The 27,999-nt window shown below is 40.7% G+C and overlaps 2 protein-coding genes across 4 annotated transcripts; both read right to left on the bottom strand.

Annotated features, from left to right (window-relative positions):
• Window positions 1–346: 346 nt before the first annotated feature.
• srl (sarcalumenin) lies at window positions 347–16,266 on the bottom strand. Of its 2 annotated transcripts, XM_075454931.1 has the most exons (7): window positions 16,183–16,266; window positions 8,616–8,708; window positions 7,887–7,982; window positions 7,094–7,129; window positions 4,147–4,263; window positions 3,604–3,837; window positions 347–3,509 (listed from the first exon to the last, which is right to left on the bottom strand). In XM_075454931.1, the coding sequence occupies exons 1-7, from the start codon at window positions 16,241–16,243 to the stop codon at window positions 2,698–2,700; spliced, it is 1,449 nt and encodes a 482-aa protein (XP_075311046.1). In that variant the 5' UTR covers window positions 16,244–16,266; the 3' UTR covers window positions 347–2,697. The 2 variants fall into 2 exon arrangements, with proteins under 2 accessions (XP_075311046.1, XP_075311047.1); XM_075454932.1 differs by lacking the exon at window positions 7,094–7,129.
• A 2,121-nt stretch (window positions 16,267–18,387) lies between these two features.
• On the bottom strand, window positions 18,388–27,626 carry tfap4 (transcription factor AP-4 (activating enhancer binding protein 4)). 2 transcript variants are annotated; one of them, XM_075454865.1, is made up of 7 exons: window positions 27,237–27,626; window positions 24,066–24,231; window positions 23,869–23,967; window positions 23,579–23,749; window positions 23,338–23,487; window positions 21,585–21,752; window positions 18,388–21,428 (listed from the first exon to the last, which is right to left on the bottom strand). In XM_075454865.1, exons 1-7 carry the CDS (start codon window positions 27,323–27,325, stop codon window positions 21,276–21,278), a joined length of 996 nt encoding a protein of 331 aa, XP_075310980.1. In that variant the 5' UTR covers window positions 27,326–27,626; the 3' UTR covers window positions 18,388–21,275. The 2 variants fall into 2 exon arrangements, with proteins under 2 accessions (XP_075310980.1, XP_075310981.1); XM_075454866.1 differs by lacking the exon at window positions 27,237–27,626 and adding an exon at window positions 25,934–26,919.
• Between the last annotated feature and the right edge of the window lie 373 nt (window positions 27,627–27,999).

Here is a 27,999-nt window from a genome sequence, read left to right as displayed (position 1 = left end):
TTGATCCGGTCACCCCTAATCTTCCTGCTTTCTTTCTCTCTTTTTTTCTTTAATTTTCTTCTCTTTTTGCACTCTACAGATGGCGTGTTTCACTTGCATCACATGTTATAGATGAACAGTAACAGCTATAAAATGGAAATGCCACACATGGAATGCCACACGTTTACCTGCTTGATTGATGAAGAGGAACTTGGCCATGAAACAGTTTTTAAAAAGGGGATAGAAAGGGGGTAGAAATGTGGACTGCAGACAAGAGGATGGGAGACAGGGAAGAAGCATATTTTTCTTATATCTGTCTCCCTGTTTAAGGACTGATTATTTCAGCAGAATAACCACAAAGCTTGACTTATCCAGTCCATCAGAAATCTTTATTTATGTCCACCAGGCCTCCCAAAATTTGGCCAGTTGATTTAAATTTCATACCAAAACAAAAAAGTGAATCAGCCGCTACTTTAATTTGACACAATGTTAAAATCACAGGTGAATAAAGTTAAGTGACACTGAAATATACTAAAAGCACAACCACCTGATGTCATAAAGCACAAAGGTTTTCCTTTGCATGTTGAATGTTACTGGGCACGCTCTATATTTCCCTTATTTGCACAGCACCCTCTTGTGGGTATGCTCTTGATCTGCGGCATAAATATAACTCCACACAGCCAATGGAGCACTCACACTTGAAGAGATGAAAAAGAAGCTTCTTCGCAGGTTTCTTGATGTAGTTATCTTCATTATGCCTCATAAGTTAAATGGGGAGAGCAGTAAGGGGGTTAGTAAGTAAGACAGTAAGACAGAACATGGAGGGAAAAGGAAGTGCACAAGTGACCCCGTGAGTCAGCATCATGCTTTTGGGGCTCTTACTACAAACCTTTTCTTTGACTAACTAGGACGTTGTACTCTACACATTGTTTGACATTTTGGGAAATAGGCAAGGCAAGTTTATTTGTAGATATACTTTCTTGTTGAGTAAGAAGAAAATATGAAAACCTCTTAGCACGTTTTGTTTCTGAAAAAAAAAAAAAACAACGGAGCAACAGTCACTTTATTTGTGTTAGCAAAAATGTTGGAAAGAGTTAATCGCGTTCTGTCAGAAGAAGACCAAAATCTTTTTAAAAACAACATCTAGATCTATTCCTAACATATTATATCCTTTTTTTGTGTACTCGAAAAACCAAAGCCAAAAAGGTAGACATGAGGCAGCTAAATAACCAGTCTGTTGATTCTTTAGCAGCTTCTTAGAAATGATGAGATTTCTGTAGGCTGCGAAAAAAGAATAAAATTGAATATCAAATAAATGTATTTCCAAAGCTATCAACATAGGCTGAGTGATTTTCTCTGCCATACTTCTGAGACGTTTCTTCAGATAAGCTACATGAGCACTTGCAGCTTCATATTACTACCAGCACAGAAGCAAGGTCAGCATTTGGGTTGCCTTGTTTCAGAAGAGATCAGGGATCAACTCAATAGTCCTCCACTTCATCTTTACTTAGTCCCAATTTCTGAAAGCTATGAAATCTCTTATGACAGTGATCCATCATCACAATTTTGCAGACATGTTTCAAAATTGTGCAGCAGGATTTATCAGTTCATGTGCACAACCTACTTGAATTCCCATTTGGAAAGTTACACAAACAAAAATCAATAACGTCTTTCTAACCTGCAGAAGAAATGGCAGAATAAATGGATAAAGAAACCTATAACTCATATCTCGTTCATTGTGTTTCTTGTATGATCACTCAGCTAAAGAAAAAAAAGCTTATCACTGAAAGAAATAATAATTCTTAACACAGTATTGAATTTCTACCAAAGACTGGCAAATCTATAGACTCAAACAAATACAGTAAGAACAGTTAAGAAGTGAAGCAGAATGAACATGCCCTCTCCTCTCTGTAGGCTCTGACCCTTGAACCCTGACCTCTGCTTAATTCACAGGTTGTCAACAACCAAGACTGATGAGCATACAAAACTAAAAGGAAAAAAGGCCTAATTTGTTGCATAGCAAGTGTCAGAAACACTATAAGTGGAAAGTTTGCTTGTTTATGTTAGAAGAAAAACCCATGCATCTGCTACATTACATGTGATATCTAACATGCAACGATGGTCTATTTGAAAAGCAGAGATTTGAATGATCAGCCAAACACAAAGGCTTTGTACAGCACCCACAAAAAGACCACTTCAAAAACAACTTCTGAAGCTTGTGGAATTGACCTGCTGTGGTACATAACTTTACAACACAGATTTCTGTTTCCACTTTTACCTGTTTTATTCACATACAAGGGAGCTGGTATTTGACTATTTTTAAGTCTGACGATTTGCCTTTTTTATTTCATCTTACTGTTTTTTTTACATTTATAGTTCCCCAATCTCACAGTCCCAGACAGTCCAATGTGGTTGCGCAAGGGAGAGAGGAGGGTGTGTTTTAACAAAACTCTGTGAACAGTGGCATGTACTCATTTCTTCAGCACTTGTGTCCTTAAGCTGCCTTATCAAACAATGACCCCTCCCTCCCACTATCTGCATTATTCTCACTGTCCCCTGATGCACCTTTCCTTATTCTCCTGAGGAAATAAACAAACATTAATCTTCTCTCCTCAACAATACAAGCGTTCTCATGAAAGCAGGGTGGGTTTCCACCAGATCCCTTCTCTCCACCTCCTCTGTCTCCTTACTTCCTCCACACAAGTTATTTTATGTTCCTCAGTTCTTTCGGTAACGATTCTTTGGCTTCTCGCCACAACCGGTTGTCTCGCAGGACGACAGGCCAGGCTGCTTGCCAGAGTTAATGCTGCTCAGAAGACCAGGCAGCTCATTGGTGATGGCCTTCTCAATCTTCTCCAGCAGGCAGCCTCCAATGTAGGAACATTGAGTTGACAGGGGCTTAAAGTTGGCGATAGGGTTGATGCCAAAGAAGTCACGGTAAGCATCTCGGTTTGGCAGGTCAAACTTACTAACATTGGTCTTGGCTAGGATGGACTTGAAAATATAGAACTTGTCTGGGTCGTCCACAATCTCCTTGAAGACTAATTCGGGGTCACTGAAGAAGCTCATCTTCTCTTTAAAAGTCTGGACATAGCGGTCTACCAGCAGAGCATGGATGCGTACACGGATGCCATGCTGGCGGATGAAGGCAATCTTGTTCTCCATACGGTTTTCAATCACCTGGTTAAGATCTTCCAGGAGGGAGATCTCCTCTCTCTTAAAGAGCTCACGGCTGGTGTCGGGTGCATAATCGTATGGCCAGAAAGAGCTGACATAGACACGAGGGGGTTCGGTCACATTGATGAGGGGAGCTAAGCTCCAAAAGAGTGCTCCATAGACTCTCATTAAGTCCTGGGTGGCCAGGTTGTCAGCTTTGTTTAGGATGATGCGGATCTGTGACTCACGACCCTTCAACTGCCGGAAGAGCATCTCCAGCTCTAGGCCAACGTCCAGCTTGGTGGGGTCAAAAACCACAAAGATCAGATCTGCACGATCAATGAACCACTGGCAAACATCATTGAAAGGATAACCTAGACGGAAGCAAAAAAGAAGTGTTACAAACCAGCCTTTTGTTGTCCTTGGGGAATCTGTAATGCAGAAAAAATGGGACTAAATCTTCTTTACCTCTCTCCTGCTGCTTGCGATTCTCAATGATTCCTGGCGTGTCCACAAATGTCACACGTTCCAGCAGTTTGTGAGGCATCTCAATGCCAATCAGCTTTTCAAGGAAGTTTTGACCGAACTTTTCCAGGGGAGAGAAGGAGCGAGAGCTGTCTGCTGCCATAACAATACCCTCAACAGAGCGGATCTTCTCCCCGTGCATTATAACAGTAAACTCAGAGGTAGTGGGCTCAGCTCCTGGAGTCACACAGAAAGGGAGAGATTAGCACGAATGGTCCAGAGAGGAGTGAAAGTATTGGTCAGACATTTGGACATGCCACAGAAATGGTAAAATAAAGCAGAGGCCTAAATGACACGATGACATGGATCAACCAAACCTCAGTGTTTGCATCTTCACAATTCACCCACCTGCTAACATTTTGAAACATCAGCTGCTAATGATTCTGCATATTTACAAGGACATTTTGAGGTATCTTCAAAATTAAGAGGGTTTAAACATGCAACATTCTTTTTTCTTATTCTAAAAGAGAAAGCAGTGTATCATACCTGTGTAAAGCTGATAGGGGTTGTCATGCAAGCCCAGGAGGTAATTGATCATGGAGGACTTTCCTACACTCCAGGGTCCAAGGAACAGCACCAATGGCTTAGAGGTGATCTCTCCATCTGGTGGGTAAGGTGGTACAACAATGATTAAAATCTTTGGATCGTTGGATGAATGATAGAGGATTAACCGTTTACCTAAAGCCAAAGTATTCCTTTTTAGTCCTTCTTCCAAAATGTTTTTTTAAAGTTTGGCCACTCTATTTAATGTATATTAAAGCAGAATGCAATGATTTGCAAATATACATTGTTGCTGATAACGTTCACGTTTAGAAGAATAATCTTTCTCAATGTAAAAATCACAAAGAATCTGAGGATTACATCACAGTTTATTGTTGCATTAAGGTTTGGGTGCAACAAACCCGCCATCCAGATGCTTTTTTTTTTTTTTACAAGAAAAGGACTTAAGAAGGACATGCTAAACCACATTCTGTATGTATTATAGCAACATGGCTCCGTAGTAAGAGTCCAGCTAACTGGCATTCAGTTATCCACTGAACACTTTTTTGCCCTCTATGAAGTACAAAATACAATAAATGAACCTCTGACTTGTTAAGCTCCTGAAATTATATATATGAAACAAGAACAAAGAGAAAAAGCTTTTTCAAAACATCCCGCCTTGTCTCTAAAGTTCTGAAACATTTACAGTGTGAGAAGCGATGATGCACACCATTGGCATGCCCCTGTGAAACACGTTGCTGGAGTTAAATTACAAATAAGATAAGAATTTTCAGAACATTGTCAAATTTCTCAGTTTCAACATTTGATATGTGGTATAAATAATTAATACTAACCATGTTAATGGCTGAAGTGAGTCAGTTTATTAATATTTCAAACAGTGTGTAAACTTTTTCAAAAGTGGGTTTCCACTAAATATTTAATGGACATCAAAGAGTAGCACCGTCACTTCCAATCCTGTGCACAAACGCAAATATTGTATGACTTACAATAAGAATGGAAAAAAAACAAAGAAATGTTGAAGCAGTTATGGTGTTAGTACCAAAAAATCCAGACAAAATTCCACAAAATATTTCAGCCATGTCTCACAACAGGGCCATGCTTTCAGATCAAGCCTGGTGTCTCCCAGTAAGCTGCCTGCCACGTGTGTTGTGAGTGGACATGGTGTAGGGGTGGTAGGGCACCAAATTCTGTAAATTCAATACTGTTATACAATTCCAAATCAGAGAAAGTTTAGATGATATAGACATCATAAGAAAGCAACTAAAAAATGTCAGTATTGTAATGCTGAGTAATGCTTTTACAACTTTGTAGTGTTGCCAGTCCATCTTGCACCAATCAAAATATGTTCCGGCATTGAAGACTCCAAACAATGGAATCTTTTACATGTTACATTGTCCCATTCTTCCTCCCAACAAATCAAAAGGTTTATAGTGCCATGGTGCTTTCATCGTTGCAGTTTTCCTTTCAAAATGTCCAGCATCATCTCTGCCAGGATTGCAGGCAGATCAGACCATTTGTACTCTGAGGGAATGCCTTTGTAATGCATTCTTTTTCTTTTGCTTTATAATTTTGCTCTGAAATCTCACTTATCTTTTCGGCATTAATGCCGCCATCATAGAAGTTTAAAGGAGCGCCGAGCCCTAGATTATCACAGAGCTGGCTATAGGACTTGTCACTGATAAATCTCGATAGTCCTTTTTGTCTTTAGCCCCAAGCACAGAGTATCCAATTCTTAGAAAAAGAAAAGATATGGAAATATCATTGTTTTCACCACATTACACAATTTTTTATTGTGTGATGCAAAGTGATGGTACATTCCACATGGCTCATAGCTCAGAGAAGTCAACACTGCCTCTGGCAGTTTACACAGTTTGTAGAAGTAAGATTTGTGAATATAATTTCATATTGTAGTGCTTGACAAAGGTTTTCCAATAGTAATCCCTTGCCAGTGTTGTTATATTAGCTATTGGCACAGTGCTATCTGGGAGATCAGTGTATGCACAGTACAGGATAAGAACCTGTCCCTTCCAATCATTCTTTAAGGAACGTAGTTCAGTGACTTTTATCACACATTTGTTGACAAACTAGAGATCATACGTCCATATTTGCTCCTTTGCGCCTTCTATGGATACTGCTTTTGTACCACATCATGATTACGTGGGGTTGTAATCATGATGTGGTACAAAAACAGTGTTATATCACCTGTTTGAACATCTTTTTGTTTCTATTTGTTTGTCTTTGAAACCTTATTATGACCTCTACATTAAAAAAAGTCCTTTGACCTTTTTTTTATTTTTGAGCTGTAGGCCTGAAATTAGAAATCAACAAATTACATTAGATTGCAGAGACAAAACATGAAATATCTTGGAGTCATAATGTTTGCAATGAAAAAAAAGATCATTCCTAAACTATTGGCCTTTAAGATCATTTTAAAATAAAGTACTAAGTCAAAATGATTTCACTCCTCGCTGATCACTGACCACCCTTTCCCACCAGTGTCCCCTCCTCAGACCTGTGTGTCCTTTTCTAAAGCCAAAGCTGCACATGCAACCCCCTCCATAGTTTAGACTCAAATAGTATTTCCTCTGTAAATACTATGCATAAAGTGCTTCCTAAACATTATCAACCTTACAGCCTAATGACTCTGAGCCACAAATAGTTTATCTAGATTTAGCATTTTATTGAGTTTGTTATCCAGTTTTGATTAAAATAAGGTACAAAATTTCAGCTTTCTGTGGATTGAATGTTTCCTCAATGAACCACTTTGATGACAAGCCAGTCCAGGATGTTATATTTTATTGTGTGTCACCCAAAGTGATTGCAATTTTTGATCAACAGAGAGAATTCATTTATGAGGACAAATGCAGGGTGAACGGAAGGGGCTCAGCACTTCAGGTAGTGCCATGCACAGCTAAGCCCTGCCCACACCCACCTGTGGCTGAGTCCCCCAGGGATCGTCCGGGGTACGCTGTTAGATGAGGGGAGTGGAGGGAATGGGGATGTAGGGAGGACAGGAGAGGGTGGAACACAAAGAAGTGAAGGGAACAGGAGGTGAAGGAGAGGTCAGTGAGGGAGTGAGGTCTCAACAAGCAACAGGAGGGGGTAGAGCATCAATGTACATGAATAGGTTGGAAATCATGGCTGGAATTTATGGTCACATATTTGACCTACAATTAGTCAAACATGTCTGTTAACAAATGGCTGGTGTGTGTCCATGTTATCAGGTGATGACATGACTTTACCTTCATTTACAATAAGTAAATGTTCATTGAGGGACACGACACAAGTTGAATTTGTTTGCATGCAAGTCAAGCCTCAAAAGCCACAAGGGGGCGAGTTTTATTTTACAGTGGGACTAAAGGGTTTGTGTTGTGTAGTTCAGTATGCAGCTCAGAGTGTTGCGACTACTGTGAAGAAACGTTGTACAGTGCAAAGATTTAACTCTGACATAACAAAAATATATTTCAAGAGAAATGAGCAGAAGGATGAAGATAGATGTGTGTGATGCCTCCAGCTGAATAAACCTATATCTAATGCCTGATCGTTACTTGTTACATTTTAAGAGTAACTGTTATGTATCGGTTGACAATGTAAAGATGATGCGTGAGTACAAACATATGAATAAATCTGATACGAGTGCAGCAATAATCAAAAAATAAATTAAAAAAAGCCACACGACAAAACAAAGTGAGACAAATCACACACAGCCAAAGCCTCTGGGATACCTGAGATCTCATGCTGCCTCAGCTCATTGTATTTGTAGGCCTGTTCCATCGGCTTGATGGATGTATGATAGATCTTCCGCAAATTTTGTACAGCCGCTGAAAGACAAGACAATAGAGTAGAAAGAAAAATAAAGATATTAGAAAGACTGATCTCAACATCTACTTGGGACCCAGTGTAGCAAGTTTTATATGGATAACCTGCAGTTTCAACAACAGATTATACTGTGGTTGTGAATAATTAAGATTTCTGTTTTTCTTCATTTAATCATATTTCTCTAAAGCAGAAACTTTTCACACAGATCATGAAAGTAGAGAAAGAGGAACCAATGTGAACATTAATATCACATTGATTAGGATTTGACTTTGCTATTTTAAAACACTGACTTTATTTTTTCACTATTTGATATAATGACCTGAGTAGGGTTGTTTTCTTGTTGCATGACCCCTTGTTATTAAGGGCTGCTGCACAGGCAGATATTCCTACAATAATCTTTATATATTGCAGGTATAACTCCATCAATGATGACAATCTGACCAGATTCGGTGAAACAGACTGGATTATCAAAGGTCTTAATAGGAATGTGCAAGTTAAATTGATATCAAGGAAATATTTTCATATTATATTACAGTGGTTAGCTTTTTGACATGCTCAATGGAGGTAACACATGTAATAAATGCACAAACTTACCCAAAAAAGTCAACAATAATTGAATCCTTGTTGCCCCTCACCTGCATAATCTCCTGCTTTTTCTTCAGTTGCAAGTCGCAACGTCTCATCAATGTGAGATCTGTCTCTGAGGACGTTGGAGATATCTTCTTCTTCTGTGAAAACAACATCAAAAAAATAAAACCTGGCTCAACAACTCAGTATAACACTCACACATACAGTATCACACTGTATATCTTTAATCATCCGATAAAGGTTTCATGAAGTGGACCCAGATGCTAAAAGTAGTCCCTAAACAATCCAGAGACAGTTTAATAAAGAAGTGAATGCTGTGGCGGGTGACATCCAAATATGCATGTTAAATACATCTGCAATTACTGAATGCATATCAATTAATACATCCTCTTTTCAATACTATATCACCACTCAGTCACAGTTTTCTGCTGGATACCGACATCGGTTCAAGACAAAGCAGATAAATGAGCTGTTTCATGATCAAAAGTTTGTAATCCGTGTCTTAATTTCATGTACTGCTGCTTGCTGTGTGGTTCTTTGAGACAAAGGCTCTGAACTCAGACCGCAAGGACAAAGAGAAAAGAATAATCAGTAACTCGTTTTTATTCTTTATCATACGTTCTTTATTTCTATGGTTTGAACATGAAGGCTTTGAGAATAATGTCACCTAACCTCTCTTTACTTGAACAATTAAGCTGTGTCAATTTTAAGACAGCGATGTCAGAAGTATCTTTCTACATATCTTTCTTATATCTTACAAAACAAATGTATTTTCATTAACCTTTGGAGATTTAAGTTAAAATCATTATAGCTTTGTGAAAAGTAGCTAAACACGTTAGGTGCTTCTCCAGAAAGGCTCACCGGTCTTTCCCCTACATACAGAGCAAATATTTTGGGATGTAATGCTCAATGACATGACAACATTTAAAGGAGATGCTTGGGATTAACCCTCCAACCTTATAGTAAGTGAAGTGGATTGCACTGTAGAGCATCTGAGATGTCCCAGCTATGTCTTGTCTTGTCAATTAGTCATCATTTCAGTATCAGTAGATATATGTTAATCAGTTATTTGACAGATTACTTAAATAATTGACTATTTATCAGGATAAAAAAGTTACACTCAGTGAGATGTTATGTTGTTTGTTGTATATACATGTATATGTGTATATATAGGTGTGTGTGTGTGTGTGTGTGTGTGTGTGTGTGTGTGTCATTAGCATGAGGAAGAGGTAAAGGTAGAGCAGGCAGAGAATCTGAAAGATCATATTTGCTCACTAGACATGTCCATTTCTGAACAGCTCGGATTACTTGGATCACAGCTGTTAGTACAATCAGCTCTTAATTTAGAAAGCAAACTCTGAAAATAAACAGAGACGTGCCTTTGGCATCACCATTGCCTTTATAACAACACCAAAGATAAGTCAGACAGAAATAGGGACTTCCCCAGCTTCATAAAGAGGAGGACTCAGAGCTGGACTGAGTGTTCCCTTCAGTAATTTAAATGAGACAATGATGTGCAATCCTCTGTCTTTTCTCATCTATATTTACCCACCAATCACAGACTGACACAGCCTATCCTTGTGTGCCCAGGTCTCAGAACACGCCCACTGTAACATCTCCAACACAACACTGCAGCGGACAAACTTGTTACAGCTTTGAGATATATATATAGGAGCTCTTGGGAAGTATTCCTTGCTCACACTTCTATGCCCTGGAAGGTTTTGAGTCTTAGTGTTCAAATCTTTGAATTTGAAAGGAATTTATTACAATTTGTAAGGTATTTACAGCATAGAGTAATGAAGCTGATAAAGTTGGTGCTGCTTATAAACTGCAGTTACTGAATTGCAAATTATATTGAGGAAAGCACACACCATGACCAAAATGCTGTTTTATAAACAAACTGTGCAAATGCTGCCTGTCAGCTGAGCCGAAATTACGGTGCACCGAAAGCATATTAACCTATCTCAGAAATACATCTCCAGCTTACACTTAAAACATGATAAAAAAAAGTTTAGTATTGCACCACATGACCCCCCATTTCCTGGCTCATAACTCTACAAAGAGGATCAGAATGGCAAGAAATTGAGGTATCAGGGCATTTATATAATACTCATCACAAGCTGGCGTGAAGCAGAGGCACAGAGAGACAAAAAGTAAAAGATTCCTTTTCAAGTAGACGTGCAGCTGAGATAATTCTTTGTCCACAAGGATAAAACTTTGATCATTGCACGTACAGTGTTTTTTAGGATACAGTTTCCCGCAGTAAGGCTATTACAGTCTGGAACAAGTCCAACAAACAGCATATGCCATTTTAAAACACATGCTCTGCCACTAGCTTAATTGCAGGGGATGTTTTTTCACATGGAAGTTGGCACAATTTATGAGAGTACTGATGAATTCAGAAAGAGACTTAAATATTCCTTTAAACATAATATCCATAACCACACTCTCTGGTGTCAGAATAGCTTATAAAAAGTCAAAGTGCCCATTGAAATTTTTATTAAAACTGCACTGACATTGTTTGCTCCACCTAATAATAAACAGCAAATCAGTGTGAGAAGACACCCCCATCTCATAGGGCAGCACGGCTGTGGTATCCTACACCATAGACTGGAGTAAAGCCACAGGCCATGTGGGTTGTGACTTCTAGTGTTTCTGGCCAAGAGTCAAAATGACACATTACTTTGGTCAATACCAATGGTGCATCAAATGACAAGTGAAATCGTGACGGTCTGTTTGTTTACAAGTAGATAGCAAACTTATATGAACTATGGGTCTTTTAGATAAAAACAGATTCACATTCAATGTAATGGTATGAGTTTGATAAAGTTGTTTTTTCATTCAAGAAAAATGGAGCCAACATTTGCAACCAATTAAATATTTGATCGCACCTTATAGTACATCAATCCAAAATGGAACATTTAAGGACATGCACTGCTAAATTATAATGAAAAGACTGTAAAACAGTGAAATGGGCCTTAGGTTTTAACTGAGACCTCAGAAGTTGCTTCTTTGCTGTGTGGCCGCAGTGACATGCAGCTGGTTAAGGAACAACAGTGTTGATTCTCTCCGAGTCAACCTACTAAAAATAAGCCTGTGCGATGTTGCCACCAGTACAGTGCAAGAAGAGGAGAAACAAAAAAGGTTAGTAGCCAAAATCAAAGGTGGGCATGAGTAATATTCACGATTGCTAGAGTGCTATGTCATATCTAACTCAGATAATTGCGACATGTCTAAAAAGACAAATTATTGATCTCATGCAATACTGATCTGTGGCAATGATTTTCAAGCTTCAACACAGGGAATTTCCTTGCTGGCTGGATGTCGAACTGAGTCACAGAGAAACAACACAGAAAGGAATTAAGAAAATCTGAGAAAACATAGGTTCACATTTCTTTGATAGAATGTGATAATACCATGACAGAGGGAGTTTTTTTTGACAGTGAGAAGTCACTCATCAGAGGACGCTGAGGGTGATCCCACTCACAGGCTAAAGTGGCTTTTGGCAAATCCCATATCCTCTATGCTATATCAACCTATCACTGTACCCTTCAAAGCTCACTCAAGCTTCTGAAACTTGCCTCATCACTCAGAAGAGGCATGTCTTTTAACACTAGACTCTTGAGTGGGTCTAACTGCTGTGAACTTGTTAGCACCTTCCAATCCAGTCAATCTCCAATGGAGGCTCTGAATCAGGGCTCCACAAAAGATCAGAGAGGTAATGTTGCCAGAGGATGGCGGGCCTTGGATCGGAGCCCAAAATTAACCCTGCAGGCGCCAGGGGAGCTGAACCCCGGACATTGGCGCCCTGAGGGTTGTGTCTTCAATGGGTTTGTTGCCACACAACCTTCCCTCAGTTTGGAGAAACATTCTGACTGCACATCCTGTAGGAATGTTGCAGATTTAAGCCTACCATTGCCTCTCTGCAGCAGGGTAAGTCATACTAAAACCCTTTGGAGCCTGTTCAGTCATCAAAAAATATTGGCAATCAACAACTGCTTGTGTGAGTCTGTGCAAACGCAAAAATCTACACAGAAATCAGTTGACTATAGTTCAACAAATGATATCAGCAAACCTTACACGGTTTGTGAATACAAAAGATTGCTCACCGAAGAAAAGAGTTTAATTTTTCATTTCTATCCTGACATGTGTTATGTCCTCATGCATGTGTGTGCTGGAATGCATCTCCAGTCTTGTGTATTTACACTGTTTATATTAAGTATGTCGATATGTGTGCAACCCCAGGATCAGGTTCCGCTTGCAGCACAGTGAGGGTAAATTCAATTAAACTGAATATGATGAGGGCAGTAGGCCTGAAACCACCAGTTGGAGGATTTGTCTTGATCACTGGGGGATTCAGGCAACTCCACTTTCCACTGGAAAGACTCATTGACTTCATTCAAATTTAAAAACACTGGATTCAGTGTTAAATAACCTTTTGTTGCTGTTTTAATGAAACAACTAAGAATTTCTTGAACATCACTGTGAGAAATAAAAGCCAATGTTTCAGTAAAAGCCAAGAACTGATAACACGGTGTAGAGCAAATGCACATTATTTTGTGTGAGGTGTTAGAGGTGTGAGGGCAATGAGCAGGGCTTGTGCAGGCTGTGGTGGGAAGACGTCACAAATGGCAACAGGTGGCACAGCTTGTGAAGCCAGTGCTCCCCCACAGTCAGAAATAGCCCTACAATGGGTCAGAGGATGGACAGAGGAGGAGGCAGAACGACTGCTGCCTATTTTGAGGTTTAGACTGTCAGTCAGTGTGGAGACTCAGAGACATCCACATCCCATCGAGCTGACACTTTAATACACAGGCTTACTGAGTGAAAGGTCCTGTATCAGGACAGTCAGTGTATGTATATAATATAACACTCATTCATAGCAAATGAAACAACATTTCATTAATACATTTCTTGTCGCAATAATTGTAACTTAGACCCAGGTCGAACTTAGTCTCTGTCACTGCCACATGTGTATATTCAGATAATGGAGCAATTTTCAGAACTAATTGCTTACTTTGTTCTACCATGATAAACATATACCATCAATGACTTTCTCTTAGTCCTCTGAGAGGTCACTAAGAAGCAAACAAGCTCAAAAAAAGACATGAGAGCAAAGGCACTTTACACTTAGGTGTTGATCTGATGTCTCTATCCCTGTTCCACTTGTGTGTCAGGTGTCCTTGGGACTGGGAGGGCTAGCCTTGAGCAAGACTGGTGTGTCCCCTCTACTACTACAAGCGTTGGGATCCCCAGACATGCCACATGCTCGTAGTGGGAATAACATGGAGACTTCTTTTACTTTCAGTGTCTCCTTCTGCAAAGCGAGGAAGCCATGCTGGGGCCTGAGAATGGGTAATATTAGCTCTTGCTATAAACACCAGTAAAAACGTAACCTGATCTCCAAAAGGGCAAAAGTGTCACTATTTACTTTCAGTTGAACAAAATAAGTTTTTGGAGTAGTGTCTATGATTTTTATTGTACTAGTAGTTTTGTTTAGCCCCTTTTACATTTGAACTCAATGTTTGAAACTGGACACTGAACATAGCGTTCGTCCTTACTTGATCAGTCAGTGGCATTTATACAAGACATGGCTAGCACAGTATTTCTAGCATCAGTACTTTACTACTATCAGTAAATAAACCAGGGCAGCATCAAAGAGCCAGAGGGGCCATTTTATGTAAATTGAATGTTTCACACCACCAAAAAACATGCTAGCTTTGTCATTCAAACAAATATATCTATTTGACAAGTGCAATACAGTCTAATGTTAGGACAGTTAGACGAGCTATCTGAAAAAGCAATCTAAACCTTTCAGATTGACAAAAACCTGAGGGTTTGCTCACTCTGATAAATGCAAGACCAGTGGTGTCCAAGCGGAAAAGAGGAAAGCATGACATTTCTGAAAAGTAAGACTCCCAAATCATGTCTGGACAGCCTAAACTTTGGGTTAATGTGATGCATGCTGGGGATGATCTGGCTCTGACTCCTGACATGACAGCAAAATTTCATAGTCTCTAGATTAGTCAAAAAAAACTTTGGATTTAACATATTAATGGTTCTGATGTTTGGACAAGAAAACTTGAAAACCCTGGGGATATTAGACAACCTATGATTAAATGATAGTAAATCAATTCCACATTGATTTAGAGGGGAATTAACATTTCAGGTCCCATTTAGCTAATTCAATTTCCTGACAGCTGTTGAACCAATCAATAACACTAATAGTTACACAAGCAGTGGCAAGGACTTCGTTATTCTCATTGAGTTTCTATATCCTTGAGGTATTCAAATAAAAATTGTGCAGCCTAAAGAAGAAGATTGAAAAAGAAGATTCAATATACATTATGCAATATGCACCCAAAAGACACCTGCACAGGCTTGAAGAAGGGCTCATGAGCAGCATCCACAGCCCGGCCCCTCCTGCCTGGAGAATGCATGTCCCTAAAAGGCCAACTGCTGGGAATAAATTGCGATTGTGACAGTGCAGAGTGACAGCAGCTGTGCAGCATATCTAAAGCAGAGCATGAAGCTGGGAGGGGTGAAGAGACTGGAGGGAAGAGTGGGGGTCGATTGGAGGGAGGGAGGAACTGTAGTGAACAGTGTTGGGTTTCAGGAGGCCTTCCAATCTTAGACACCTGACAGAAGCCTGGTTGCGGACTGTGGAGCTGAACGCCACCCCAAGGACGGGCAGGGGTGACAGACAAGGGTAACAATATCTGTACCAATGCAGACCCAGAGATCAGTCTGCATTTTTAGAATGGGTAATCTGGGGGTAGTCATGGTTGAGCGGTTCACAGTTACATTTAACTCAATAGGTTCTATGTGACCACACTTACTGTAAAGTAATAATTCTTTAATGATCACATTTCATCTTATGATCTTATCTCCTGTTATTTTAAAAAATGCTGCCCCCAATGAGCAACTCCTGAGCTTGTAGCAGATCAAATAAAAAAAAAAAGCGAAGAGACAATTTCAGTTATTGTAGAGATGACTTAGTGTCCATTCAAAATCCCACATGGTCGTCCTACTCTCCTTAGTTGGACTAAGACTTTCCATCAGCTGGTGGCATGCCTTATGACAGCTGACATGCTGTCAGGCCATCGTCAAGGCTCAACAGTTTTGACTACTCCTGAATGTCCCTCCCTCGGAAACTCACTAAAATGTGAAAGAAGACAATTGTTCATACATGAAAAGTAACCGTTTTTAAAGCAGGATCTTTGTTTCTTAATAAATAAATCAAAGTAAAGGAGTCCGCTAGATCTGGGATTTGTGACGGCTGTCAAGCTGTTCAACTGAAACTGAGACAGATTTTAAATAGACTTGTTTGATAAAAAGCAGAATAACATTTCTGTTTATCCTTGGCTGGTGCAAAACCACATGATCGTTCATTCCTGATCATGTTTCAAATCTCTGAAAGTCTTTGATCTTTGAATAGCAAAAGAGCGCTCAGCTTTTGCAGCATTCCTTAAACTATCATTAAACATGCCTCTAAATTTATACACCATCACAATTTCATTCATCGGCGGTACTTGGACGCAAACATATGTCATGCCAACAGTTTGCTGCCTTGGATAAAACTGAATGTTTCACCCAAATGCATCGGAGTCTTACCTGCTGTGGCCTGCAAAAGCAGCAGGGTGAGAAAACAGCAGATCGAGACTGTACCCTTCATGATGGCTGCCAGGAGAACTCTGATAGTCACACAGACTATATATACCAAGGCAGGAAGGTTAAAGTGCATGCAGAAAGAAGAGGCGGGGCAAAGAGAAGGCCAACTGGTGGAGAGGCTGAAGCTGTGTGTCAGAGGTGTTACAAGCATGCTACAAAGACTCTAAATGTGCAAGCAGCTGGCTGTCCTTTTTAGATAGCCTCATCATCCATGCAAAACCTGGCTCTATCCTTCTGAGAAATTCACTAAAATTATATTAGTCCCCTCATATAAACATCAGTAGACTTCAGAATTGTCAAACTACAGCATTATGTTAACGTGCGCTTGTTGGGTAGTGGAGGAACATTGCCTTCCTCTAAATAAAGGCTAAAAGTAAATCAGACTTGCAACTTTTACCAAATTAAAAAAGAAAAATCCCAAGAAGCTTGTGTGGTTTCTTTGTCTTGCAAAGAATGATGATAAAATGACTGTAGTAGTTTTACCACCATCACCCCACAAATCTATAAAGTTAGGAAATGTGCTCCATTGAAAGCAAATATCAAAGAATCCCTCTCGTAAGGAGACACGGTGAAAGTGAAAAGTTGAAAGAGTGAGTGTGTAGAGAAGCAGGAGTGAGAGAGCTGAGGAGAGTCAGGAGCATAGAGACCCCTGACTCAGCCTAGAATCCCTCACAAAGCTGAACGCTAGGCGGATTACTGCTTTATCGCAGTCAAGCAGACTCAGAGTAGCAAAAAGAATTGCACAATTCCTTGGGAATCATCTCAACTGTAAGTTAATCCCCAAATATGGCACAAGTTTCTTACCCAACCATGGCCATCCAAAATGACTTGGGAAGCATGTTGAAACACTACAGCAATGTTCATTTCGAAGCATAAAACTGCCGTAATCCTTCGGAGCTTCATGGGTAGAGGAAAGTGGATGGCTGCAAGAATATTTGGGTTTGAGAATCTGTGCTTTTGATTAGCTCTTTTGAATTCTAGTCAACATGAATTCTTCTTTTAGTTACAGATGACAAACACTGGCATCATGTTGTCTTAAAAAAAAGACAGAGTGAGACAGACCTTCCATTCATTCAGCGATGCAGAAACTGCATAAAAGTAAGAACGCCAAATTCAGTTTTCAGTGCTTCGCCCGTGTAATGTGTGCAATGATGGAGGAGTAATGTGTTTATGTGGTTGGGCCCAACAATTTTTAATTATTGGAGAAGAGACAAAAGAGACTGAAAAACAGTAATGCATACATTAACCGTATAATGATAATAATGATGTGTTCTTTTTAATGAATAATTCCTATCCCAGATTACACTATCACACTGAAGTCTTCAAGTGCAGAGTGAGGTCTGGAAAAGTCTTACTGAGGCTCGACTGTCCACGAGACAGACCTTGTCTGGCTGTTATCACGTTGCTCCAAAACTTGTATATTGTTCAGCATTAACGGCGGCTTTATAAATTCAAAAGTTGTCTTTACCGTGTGCAGCGGCGTACCCCCCATACAGGAATTTGTGATTTGATAACAATTTCAGATGGGCTCACTACTCTTTAGACTGGAGAATCTAGCACCTATGATTTTCTAAGTCTGACTGCAGGACAGTTTTCCACTTTTCCTCAGACATTTTTTTTTTTTAACATCATCCCAATATTCTTTTTTGAAAATGCTGATGTACATCCACGTTTGCACTTTTTTGGACACTTGGCTTTGCTTTGTAATAGAAAGTCTAAAATGCGAAAACAAACTAATAATTGGCTGTCTCTCAACACCAGTTGCATCTGAATTAATGTGAAAGGGTGAGAACAAGAGGCTTGGAATGGATCGATGCATGTCAGAGGATGACGGCATGAGATGCCATCCACTGTCCCTGGTGTGTATTTTAAATGCCACAGAGAAGGTGGTCAGTCTTAATTTAGCAATGAGTTGCTGAACGGGAGAGGGAGGGGGAGCGCCTCAACAGCTCACCCACCAATCAGGAACAGACACTTGTGCATGCACTAAACCGTTCTGAGGGACAGCCAACCAAAACTAAAAATAATACAAATTCAGCCAGTTCTGTCATTGCTTGAATAGCAGATCTTACAACACTAGGAGTCCATGTTCAAATTGAAAGAATTTCTTTGAGAAAACAAAAACAAGAGATGCACACAAAGACTAAATGTTTAAAAAACAAAGTACAAATTTTATTATTCTGTCTTTACAAAGGCACAAGCCTCTTTATCCCCAAAGCATTTCTTTAAAAAAAAAAAAAGTAGCTTCTTGATGACCATATGCATCGACAGGTCTAACAAAAAAAACCAACAACACAGAGAACAAGAAACGAGGGGGGAGGGGGGGTTGAACTGAGCTGCAAAATGTGAGGGATAAAAGATATTGGCAATACATAAAACAGGATTAAATGATGCAAAATTTTGAAAAAAGAAGGATAAAACAAGACAAAATGTAGGAGGACTGATACAAAGGGAACGGGGGATACACAGCTGTGCGGTTTCCACTCATAACCTCAAAAGCTTCAGCTGAGGAGATACCCCCTTATATTTAAGAGGAAAACTCCAGTATAGTACAGTAAGTGCTTTGTAATCTTGACACCATTTAGGGATCCCCAGGCCCTCCCTACGTCTCTGACAATCTGATATGCCGAGAAAATGTTTTGTAACGCTCAATCCAGAGTGTATAAAACAGGTGGAAATAAACAGGTTTGTGGGATTTATTTATTTTTTTTTGGAGAAAACTTTCCAATGCAGATACCGAGGTTCTGCAAAAAAACCCCCAAAAAACATGCAAACATTTTCCACATCTAGGAATCCGCTTCCTATAAAGAGTCCCGTGATTTAGTTTCAGTCGTTGCAGTGCAGCTGACATCAATATTTTTAAAGGGAAATTCCATGACATTAATCAAGTTGAGGAGTGTTCACTTGAAAGCATTATTCATCCAGCAGTTCAAAGCTCCATCTATCATTGATTGAGGGGGACGAGCTCGCCATTAAATGCCATAATGTGTCCACAGTCCTAAATGTTACTGAATATATTCAGTTTAACTTTCAGAAAGCAACTTCACAGGGAAAGTTGAATCTAATTTTGTGGAATGTCATTGTGGATTTTTTTTCTCCACATATCTGACTTGATAGCTCACATTGAGGGGCCTTAATGATTTCAGATTTTCATGCAGTTCCAACCAGAAGTCAAGTTTTCAGACATATTTTGAATACTTCTGACAGACTACTATTAGGATCACGTGACCACAACTTTTATGCTCCCAATCAGTTCAACTTTGAGACAAAAGTAAAACATATGCAAAAGAATACGAGTTAGATAAAATAACTGGGAATATATATTTTTACACACCCCAGGTGTTTACAAGCTTGGTTGGAGAGGGGAAGTGAAAACCACTGGGATTCCAGGGGCCACCCAAGGGCCAGAGTGAAGCGTTCAGGTAAAAACCACATGGCTGTGTTAAGGCTGGCCTCACAGTGCCTCCATACACCCACGGGATACAAGTAAGGCAACTTGCTGCCTCTCTCTCTGCTATGAGTCAATCGGTCTGTCATCCAAGAGTTTCAAGCTAAAGAGCACGTTTAAAGTAAAACTTGAGCAAAATCATGCAAATAGCATGATTCACTTAACAGAAAATGCACATGGGGACAAATGATCTACATAAAGAAAAGCATAGAGTATATGTGGACTCTCCAGTCACCTCTATGACACACCGGGCATTTTTCCTCATATTGTCAGCTTACTCTGCTTTGATATCCGTCCCGAAATTTTGGACCAAACGGATAAGGGCTAAATGAAACAAACATGTGATTGTATGTCATCATATATGTATATGTGAGGCAGAAGGGGTGCTGTTGCAGACTTCCAGAGTCCAGGCCACCACTAAACCCTGCTGCTTCAAAACACTAAGACACAAATACACAAACACACACACACACACACACACACACACACACACACACACACACACACGTACACACACACATACACACTTGTGGATATCATTCAATAGGGCGACATATAAGCTTATTTAACAAGCTAGGTGCTTTTAAACTAAAAAAAAAAGAAAAAAAAAAAAGGAGAACATCAAGAGATATTATCAAAGCAGTGATCTTTTTGTCAGGCCACGACCAAAAGGGGGAACAGGCCAAATACATATGTAGGATTACTGGGAACCCAGCCCAGCAAAAACGGAAACAAACAGACAAAAATAGAGTTGTGAACCAGTAAGTGCCCTCTCTCATCATATCCTGTGAGCACCAGTCAGCCATAAAACCGCTTTTTTAAAAATTTTCATCCATTTTTTTTTTTTTTTTTTTTAAGTTTCTGGCTGAGCCTCTGAAAAACAAAACAAGGAAAAGTAGACATAACAGGAGTAAAATAACATTCTTTCAACACGAAGCCCAAACGGTGGAACTTTAGGACAGTCTTGTCAGCTCACAGTGTCTTTCCAAACAGCTTAGATGGGTCTCAAGCGAAGAAGTTTGAGAAGATGTCCACCTCACTGAAAATGCTCATATGCTGGGTGGTGGCGCCACACCACCGGGTTCTTCATTGACTGAGTCTCCCGTTTCAATGATCAGTCACATGGCTTAAGGGCTGCATAAAAGTAACAGTCCTGGTAGTTAATGGAGATGTTTAGCAGACATTCTAAATTCTAGTATCCAGTTTAACGGAGCATTTGCAAATCAGTCAGAAATGGAGTAGCTCTAATAATCTTTCTGTAGCTCAATGCAAAGTCATGAGCTTGTGCGACTGAATGAAAGTAGGGGCTAGAGACAAGCAGAGATAGATGCAGAAGAGACTGCATGTACAAGTAAGTATATGTAAACCTAATTGGGCTGCCTATCACGGTAAATCCATATGAGTATTAAAAAGAGGAAAAAATAAACCCACTAAAAACGAGTGCTTCTTACTACCAGCCCTGTTAAAGTCCACTGAACAAGAGTGCTATGAGTTTGTAGCCTCCCATAGCCCTGGTCTGCTAGGGCCTTTTGTGTGTAAGTGTGCGCATGTATGCAAGTGTGTTGTACGCGGGACGCCAGGGATGAACTCAAGGCAGTGAACAGTCATCAGGCCCATCGCTGTTTGAGGCTGTGTCCGAGCCCGCTGCATCAGAGAGGACTCGTCCCGAAGTGACGATAACTGCCCTCCGCTGCTCTTCCTCACCGCCTTTCCCCTGGGTGCCCTCAATGTGTTGGATTGCCTGGGGGAAATGGGGGGGTTACGAAAAATGTCAGTGACAATAGCACCCTCAAGTGTTCAGATCAGGAGGATTTTTTTTTTTTTTTAAAGACCTGGGGCAGCGTTTTCTCATCGAAAGAAAACAATAATAAACAGAAAATTCACGACGGCATCTTACTTGAACAATGGTGTCCAGGTTCTGTCGAGATGTGGACACTGAATTAATAACTGATGTGGGGCCCATGGTTACCACAGTAACATGATGGGGCTGAGGAGTCTGAACAGGTGCAGGGACAATGACTGTGGCATGATGGGTAGGCGCAGGGGGAGTAGCCGGGGCCAACACCTGGTAGAAAGGTGCAATAATTATACATTACTCTCATGTCCCCACTTTATTCTACTAAAAAAAAAAAAATCACGTTGAAGCACTGGTGCAACATTATAAAACTGCACAAACAACTCTTACTGTAAGTATGCAATGTAGGCACATAGAAGTTAAACTATACAGTATTCTACTTGATTTTGAACAGGTCGGATGTTAGAATATCTCAACAAAGAAATGTTTTTGTGTCCTTATGTTTGGGGATAAACAAACAAATGACATTAAAAAAAACAAGCTTATTGGGCCGCTAGTTAGTATTTCTTCAACACAAGAAATGCTGCTAAGATACTGTATTAAGGCTCGTGTATACTTCGCAGCAGTGTGTCGCAGTGAGCTTGTCGCAGACACGACGCAGTTATTTTTGATTTATGCCTTGATCACGAACAAGCTAGGATTGTGGGTGTTACGGTTACGGAGGTCATTCAACAACAATGGCGACTGGACGAATGCGCACTTTGATTGAGATGCAGCTGATCGATCTAGAAATAGAAGAAATATTGCTACTACTGGAGCTGGCAGAGAGGGAAAGAATTGTCACGGTTAGCACGGTTGGCGTCAGCCGGTTAGCAAACCGGAAATACGCATAGTGTAGAGCGGATGTAGAGTTGACCAATCAGAGGCTTCCTTTCTCTCCTCCTGCGGCGATGTCTGCGGCACTGTCTGCGGTGAGTTACAATTTTGAGGAGGTGCACCAGAGTGTCTGCGTAGTGTCTGCGTGTGGGGGGGGGGGGTTTCCGAGTATAAATCAGGCTTTAAGAAGCCACTTAAAGTTCGGGCTTTAGATCATTATGAGCTTGATAAACATCTTCTTTAAACATATTGTCTCATGATATGTATGACTGTACGCGTGTGGTAACAAGAGAGCAGGTATGCATTAGTTTAGTTGCTGATGTCAAGTGCTAATGATTCTATTTGAGGTAAAGGTACTCAGAGCCACACTAAGTGTTACATGGTTAATATGGCGTGGATGGGCAGACGTCTCTTAACGATTGACTGACACCACACTCGGTTACGGTGAGCCGGCAGAAACGGGACACTGCAGCTGTCATGGCAGGAAATGGGCACAGCAGAGGGATGTGTGAGTGGCTCATTTGACACACTGTAAAACTGTCAAAGCTGTTGACAGCTCTAACCGTCGGCATGGAGGGGACTGTCATGTGCGACCAGGTCTGAAATCTACGGATTATTCTAGGTGCATGTGTTTGTTTCTAGTAAATAAAACATGCTTTCCATGAAAGTTTTCACAAAAAAAAAAAGAGGGGGGGTGGGGGTTTGGTGCTAATAATGAATTTAGGATAATGAACCTTAGGATAATATTAAAAAGAAAAATAGATAATGGTTCATGTTCTTGTACAATTCAAGGACATGCACATGTCTTCTTTATAAGCTGAACAGTCAGTTTTTATTACAGACTGTTAGGTGTATACTGGACTATGAAACATTGACAGTTAGCCAGCCACGAAAAGCAACATTAATCAGCACAAGAGATGAACTTATTAATGTATGCAACTGTTAATATGCAACAGAGTGGTCTGCAAATGATTCAGACCTTAGGGCTGTGGGCTGGAGTAAGGTCCCTCTCCAGCTGTTTCTGCTGCTGCAGACAGACAAGGCTCTCTGTCTGGGCCTGCTGCTCCTGGAGCTGCTGGGCGATCACCTTCAGTTTCTCTGGGTACATCTCAGCATCCAGGGAACGCATCTGCCATGCCGAACATGAGATGAAAGTATGTCAGTCGCAACACCTTTTAGACATCTGAAACTGTGTACACTGTTGTGGTTTTTCTTGTTACCTGATCCTCCATCATCATTCTGACTGAGCGCTCCTTCTCTAGCTGCTGCCTCAGCTCAATCATCTCCCTCCTCAAGTCCTCACTCTTCTCCTCCTCTAGGATGTCAGGTGAGCCAATCCCTTCATCTTTCTCCTCTGCACGCCTCCTCTTGGGGGAGGAACCACTCAATTCCTGGAAAGAGAAAGCAGAAATGGGATATTTAGCTTGGATGAAAGCTAAAACTGAAGATCATCCGAGGCAGAAGACCTTGGGAAAGCCTCCGTACACATGATTTCTTTGTTTGACTCTACCTGGATGATTCGTTTGAGCTGACTGTTCTGCTGCAATAGCCGCGTCTTCTCCTGCTCCAGGGTGAAAATGTATTCGGCTGTCTGTTGCAAGATGGCAGCCTGAGGAGAAATTTTACAATTCAGTAATGAAAGCGCATTCATCTGTTAATTACTTGATCTAACTCATCCCCCTGTTCAAATCTCTGATGGTGCCTCACCTTGCTGAGCTTCTCTCCATCGCTGTGTGGGATGAGCGTTTTAAGTGACTGGAATCCAGCATTGATGCTCTGCATACGCCGACGCTCATTGCTGTTGGCAATCTCTCTGCGAATTCGCCTTTCTTGGTCCCGGGCTGTTTCTGGGGTCAGAGGAATGTTTGCAAGACTAAAGGAAGAAGAGGGAAGGGATTAAAGTCATTAGCTTGATCATAAACGGTGGGGGAAGAAAAAAAATCTAGAAATGAAGCATCACAGATATTAAGCTGCTACACATATGAGCACAGAAAACATGTTGCTGGGAATTGGCTTCCACTACACAAGTGCAGAATGACAAATGGAACACGCTGTCTGAATTTACATTTCACTCTGCAACATATTAAGCTGTTGAGAAAGAAATGAATCTTCATCAAAACCATTTGTTGTACGTCTTTTTAATCAACTGAAACCACCTATCTCTTCCTTCCCTACTCAGGTTAGTCATTTCCCATCATCACTTGACCCACTCAAGAGCATCTCTTAAAAAAGGAATCTTAGCAACAATACATTACTTGAAAACAATATTGTAAAAACCTGCTTGACTTGGCCATGTTTAGCCTTCATTGTAATCTAATGCCACCGCCGTGTATTCGTTAACTTTTAAACGACTACTCAAAAACTCCAAAACAAAGACAATAGTTTAAACGCCATACCGTCGCAAAGACTAAAAAAGGTCTTCTCTTTGGGGTTTCAGTCAGCTCAGAGTTTAACAAGTGGAAATCATTGGTGCCTAATCTAGCCAATCATCTCTAAGTACATGCAAACATATTATCATAATGACTATTACTGAAAATGGTTTAAACCCGAAAAAATAATCCCTAATATCAGAGCCTTGTTCCTTGCAAAATACTATTCCTTTTACACTGCAAGACATCATATATGACAAAGGAGAAAATACGCATGGTTATATGCGTTTGAGCTGACCCAGTAGTACATGTACATCTCCAAACAGCAAAAAGTCATGAAAAGTGCCATACAATGCAGTTTTATGTTTTACCACATCAATTGCATCTCTTCTTCATGTACTATTAGTAAGTAATTAATAAAATAGTTAGAGATCTAATAGTTAGAGATGCAGGGATTAATCAGAAAGAAATAGGAGTTCCAATCGATGCTGGGCTCTACATACCCCACTGAAGCGGTCATTAGAAGCAGCCAAAATCTCAAACCTATCCAGATGATTCCAGTTTACTGTTTCTGATATGCAATTACAACAGCAAAAAAAAGTTTATCAATAAACTCGATGCTCAAAGTTTGGAGAGGAGCTACCACACGCCAGATGTTCAGCCGAGGGGATATTCGAAGCGAGTTTCAACAAACAACCTCTGTATCAGCTCCTGTATCTCTGGGACCCTCTCTTGCCAAGCTCTTATCTGTACTGACTCAGCTGCCTCAGTGCAAACACTGGGAACAATTGTGCAGAAACAGATGAGAAAAAAAAAAGCGTGCGTGTGTGCATGTGTGAGTGTTAGGTTTGTAAAGACACACACACACAAGCACATATAATGAAACACCACAGCACACAGCAGCGCATCCAAAAAAAAAAAACACACCCAGTGACAAAACATGACCAGCTGGGCCTAGACTTCACAGACACTGAATACTACAGAGGAGGGTGGATTAAAGGTTAAGGACAGTAGGATCAGTACCAGGTAACTAAATAAAGCTGAAATGATTGGGCCATTCATTTATCAACAGATCAAATAAATCAAAAAGTTGCGCCAAAACGATCTATTTTAAAAATATTTTCTCAAATGTCTTACATTTAGCATGTTTGTTTTTTCCCCAATAATAATAAAAAAAATTTAAAAAAAAACATCAGATGACCCCACCTTGTAACAGTCACGAGAGTTTCTAACTTTTCTCTGACATCCAAACATTTTACCACAGCATGTCCTCCATCGCATGGCATGTCATAATATCCATTACAGATTTATAAACGGACACCTTTTCCTTCTTTTTTCTGACTTTAAATTTGAAAAGCATTTGAAGTTAGTCTTGGTTAAATCTGAGGTGATTTTTCTTACGTATCAAATCTCCGCACTCACTGTGAGGATTTAATTAATTCAAATTTTTTTTTTTTTTTTTTGAAGAGACTACATTTCCCAGGATACCCGCGCGCCACCAGCAGCGGCAGATTCCTCCGCCTCCTTCTACAAGGCTGCGGACGTATCGACGGGCCTTCCGCAACACACACACCCCCTTATTAATAACACCACTTTTAATTTCCCTTCCTCCGCGCGAAAGCCAAATGCACCTTTACCAGATACACAAGATGTAACGCAATCTTTTTTCACGATCCAACTTAAAGGTCCTCCTTCATAACAATACCCGAAGCTGCCTCCACGCTCCGTGCAGACTTTTCGTGTCCTCCGCCATTACAACAATGCGGCAGGCAGCATGGCAGAGGTGCGGGATGAAAAGACGCAATGGAGGCGGCTCGATAACGCGAACGAAACGCAGAGAAACGCAAATTAAACCATCGCCACTTCGAGGAATGGAGATTGTGACAACAGCTTTTCATTTTCACCTAAGAGTACACAACAGGATGGCGCTATTAAAGACACCAACATCAGACCCCTCATCACTTTAGCAAAAGCATGGCCGCACTACCCACAATAACTTCGGCTCGCTTTGAGCGAAATCGGCAACCCCCACGACGTGTGCGACGAAAATAGATCCATTCAGGCAGTTACCACGCTCGCTAGAATTTAACCTTTCCCCTTTATTATGTAAATCCCAGCACCTAAAGGCAACGGAGAGTTTATTTAAGAATAAATAGGACAGGGATGCGCTCTGGAGCGGAGTAGCAGCGTGGTATGCACGGAACCACGTGGTTTATGTTTGTTAGCCACAAAATGCATCGATTTCGCAGGCATATGTGCAAAATAATACCACGCAGATGATACCATGGTGGGAGCACAAACCCCCGCGTGCTCATTCACAGTATAATCCCTGTGTTTGATGTTAATTTATGCCCGCAGCTGCCCGCAAGAGGGTCGTGTACACAATAACAGATGAGATTAAGCATGTTGCCTCAGCGACATCGCTAAGTGCGTGTACTCCCAGCACATGCCTTTTCAACAATAATAATACGCACATCGTGTAGGGTGAAAGCACATGCGGTATACACACCTACAAAGACCACCAATCACTTCTTTCTCCGTTTTCCTGAAATGTTGCAACGAGGGCACCTTCTGAGCTGGTACCATGAAATACTCCATGCTCGCCTCTCGCCAGTTTGGTCCCCCCCCCCGTAAAAACAGCAAACAGTCTCCGTTGAATAAAAGAAAAACGGTGACGATAGGAAGCAAAAATCCCGTGATCCGACGTGGGATAAATCCTCAATGAATATATTAATCGCTCGACCGTGTAATGTAGTTCTTTTGAGGCTGCTGAGAGTTGTAATGTTACTCGACTTCCAGCTGATGGGGTTCCCTCGTTGTGTGTGGCGCTCTACCTCTCTCTTCCTCCCTCCCCCTTGCTTTCTCCCTCTGCATGACCGTGTGTATACGTGTGTGTGTGTGTGTGCAGCTGATCGGATGGCTTTCAAGGCGGGAAACAGCTGGTAGGAGTCACACACCGCACTACCAAAAGCCTCCTTCCGCAGAGACGGGGGACTGCGTGTAAACAAAGGACTATTTAGCGCAGGAATATACCCACAAGAGAACACGCATGTGGAGAAGAATTTGATTAAATTACTTTAATGGAATTACAACACAACATTGACAGCTTATTTGCGATTAAATGTTGATTTACAGCAGTCCCCTGGTTGGCGATTGCAAGTGGGTCAAAAGGAACATACATATTTGTCCCCTCACATGACTTGCCTCGGTTCAAACACAGCGTAAAGGGGGGCCTCACACATCATTCACACGAAGAGGGTTAACGTTTAACA

The sequence above is a fragment of the Odontesthes bonariensis genome, chromosome 21 (assembly GCF_027942865.1).
Source record: "Odontesthes bonariensis isolate fOdoBon6 chromosome 21, fOdoBon6.hap1, whole genome shotgun sequence".
Lineage (NCBI taxonomy): Eukaryota > Metazoa > Chordata > Actinopteri > Atheriniformes > Atherinopsidae > Odontesthes > Odontesthes bonariensis.
Note: the sequence above shows the minus strand (reverse complement) of the source record. Positions and strands in the feature narration are given on the sequence as shown.

Bases quoted from the DNA above. Each gene is read 5' to 3' on its own strand.
- tfap4 (XM_075454865.1), bottom strand. From the start codon at position 27,325: ATGGAGTATTTCATGGTACCAGCTCAGAAGGTGCCCTCGTTGCAACAT. The intron at 23,968-24,065 runs GTGAGGCACCAT...ATTTCTCCTCAG, and splicing joins ATGGAGAGAAGCTCAGCAAG to GCTGCCATCTTGCAACAGAC. The intron at 21,429-21,584 runs GTAAGATGCCGT...CATTTCCCCCAG, and splicing joins ACCTGGACACCATTGTTCAA to GCAATCCAACACATTGAGGG.
- srl (XM_075454931.1), bottom strand. From the start codon at position 16,243: ATGAAGGGTACAGTCTCGATCTGCTGTTTTCTCACCCTGCTGCTTTTG. The intron at 7,983-8,615 runs GTGAGGGGCAAC...CTTGTCTTTCAG, and splicing joins AAAAGCAGGAGATTATGCAG to CGGCTGTACAAAATTTGCGG. The intron at 4,264-7,093 runs GTGGGTGTGGGC...CTTACCCACCAG, and splicing joins CCTGGGGGACTCAGCCACAG to ATGGAGAGATCACCTCTAAG.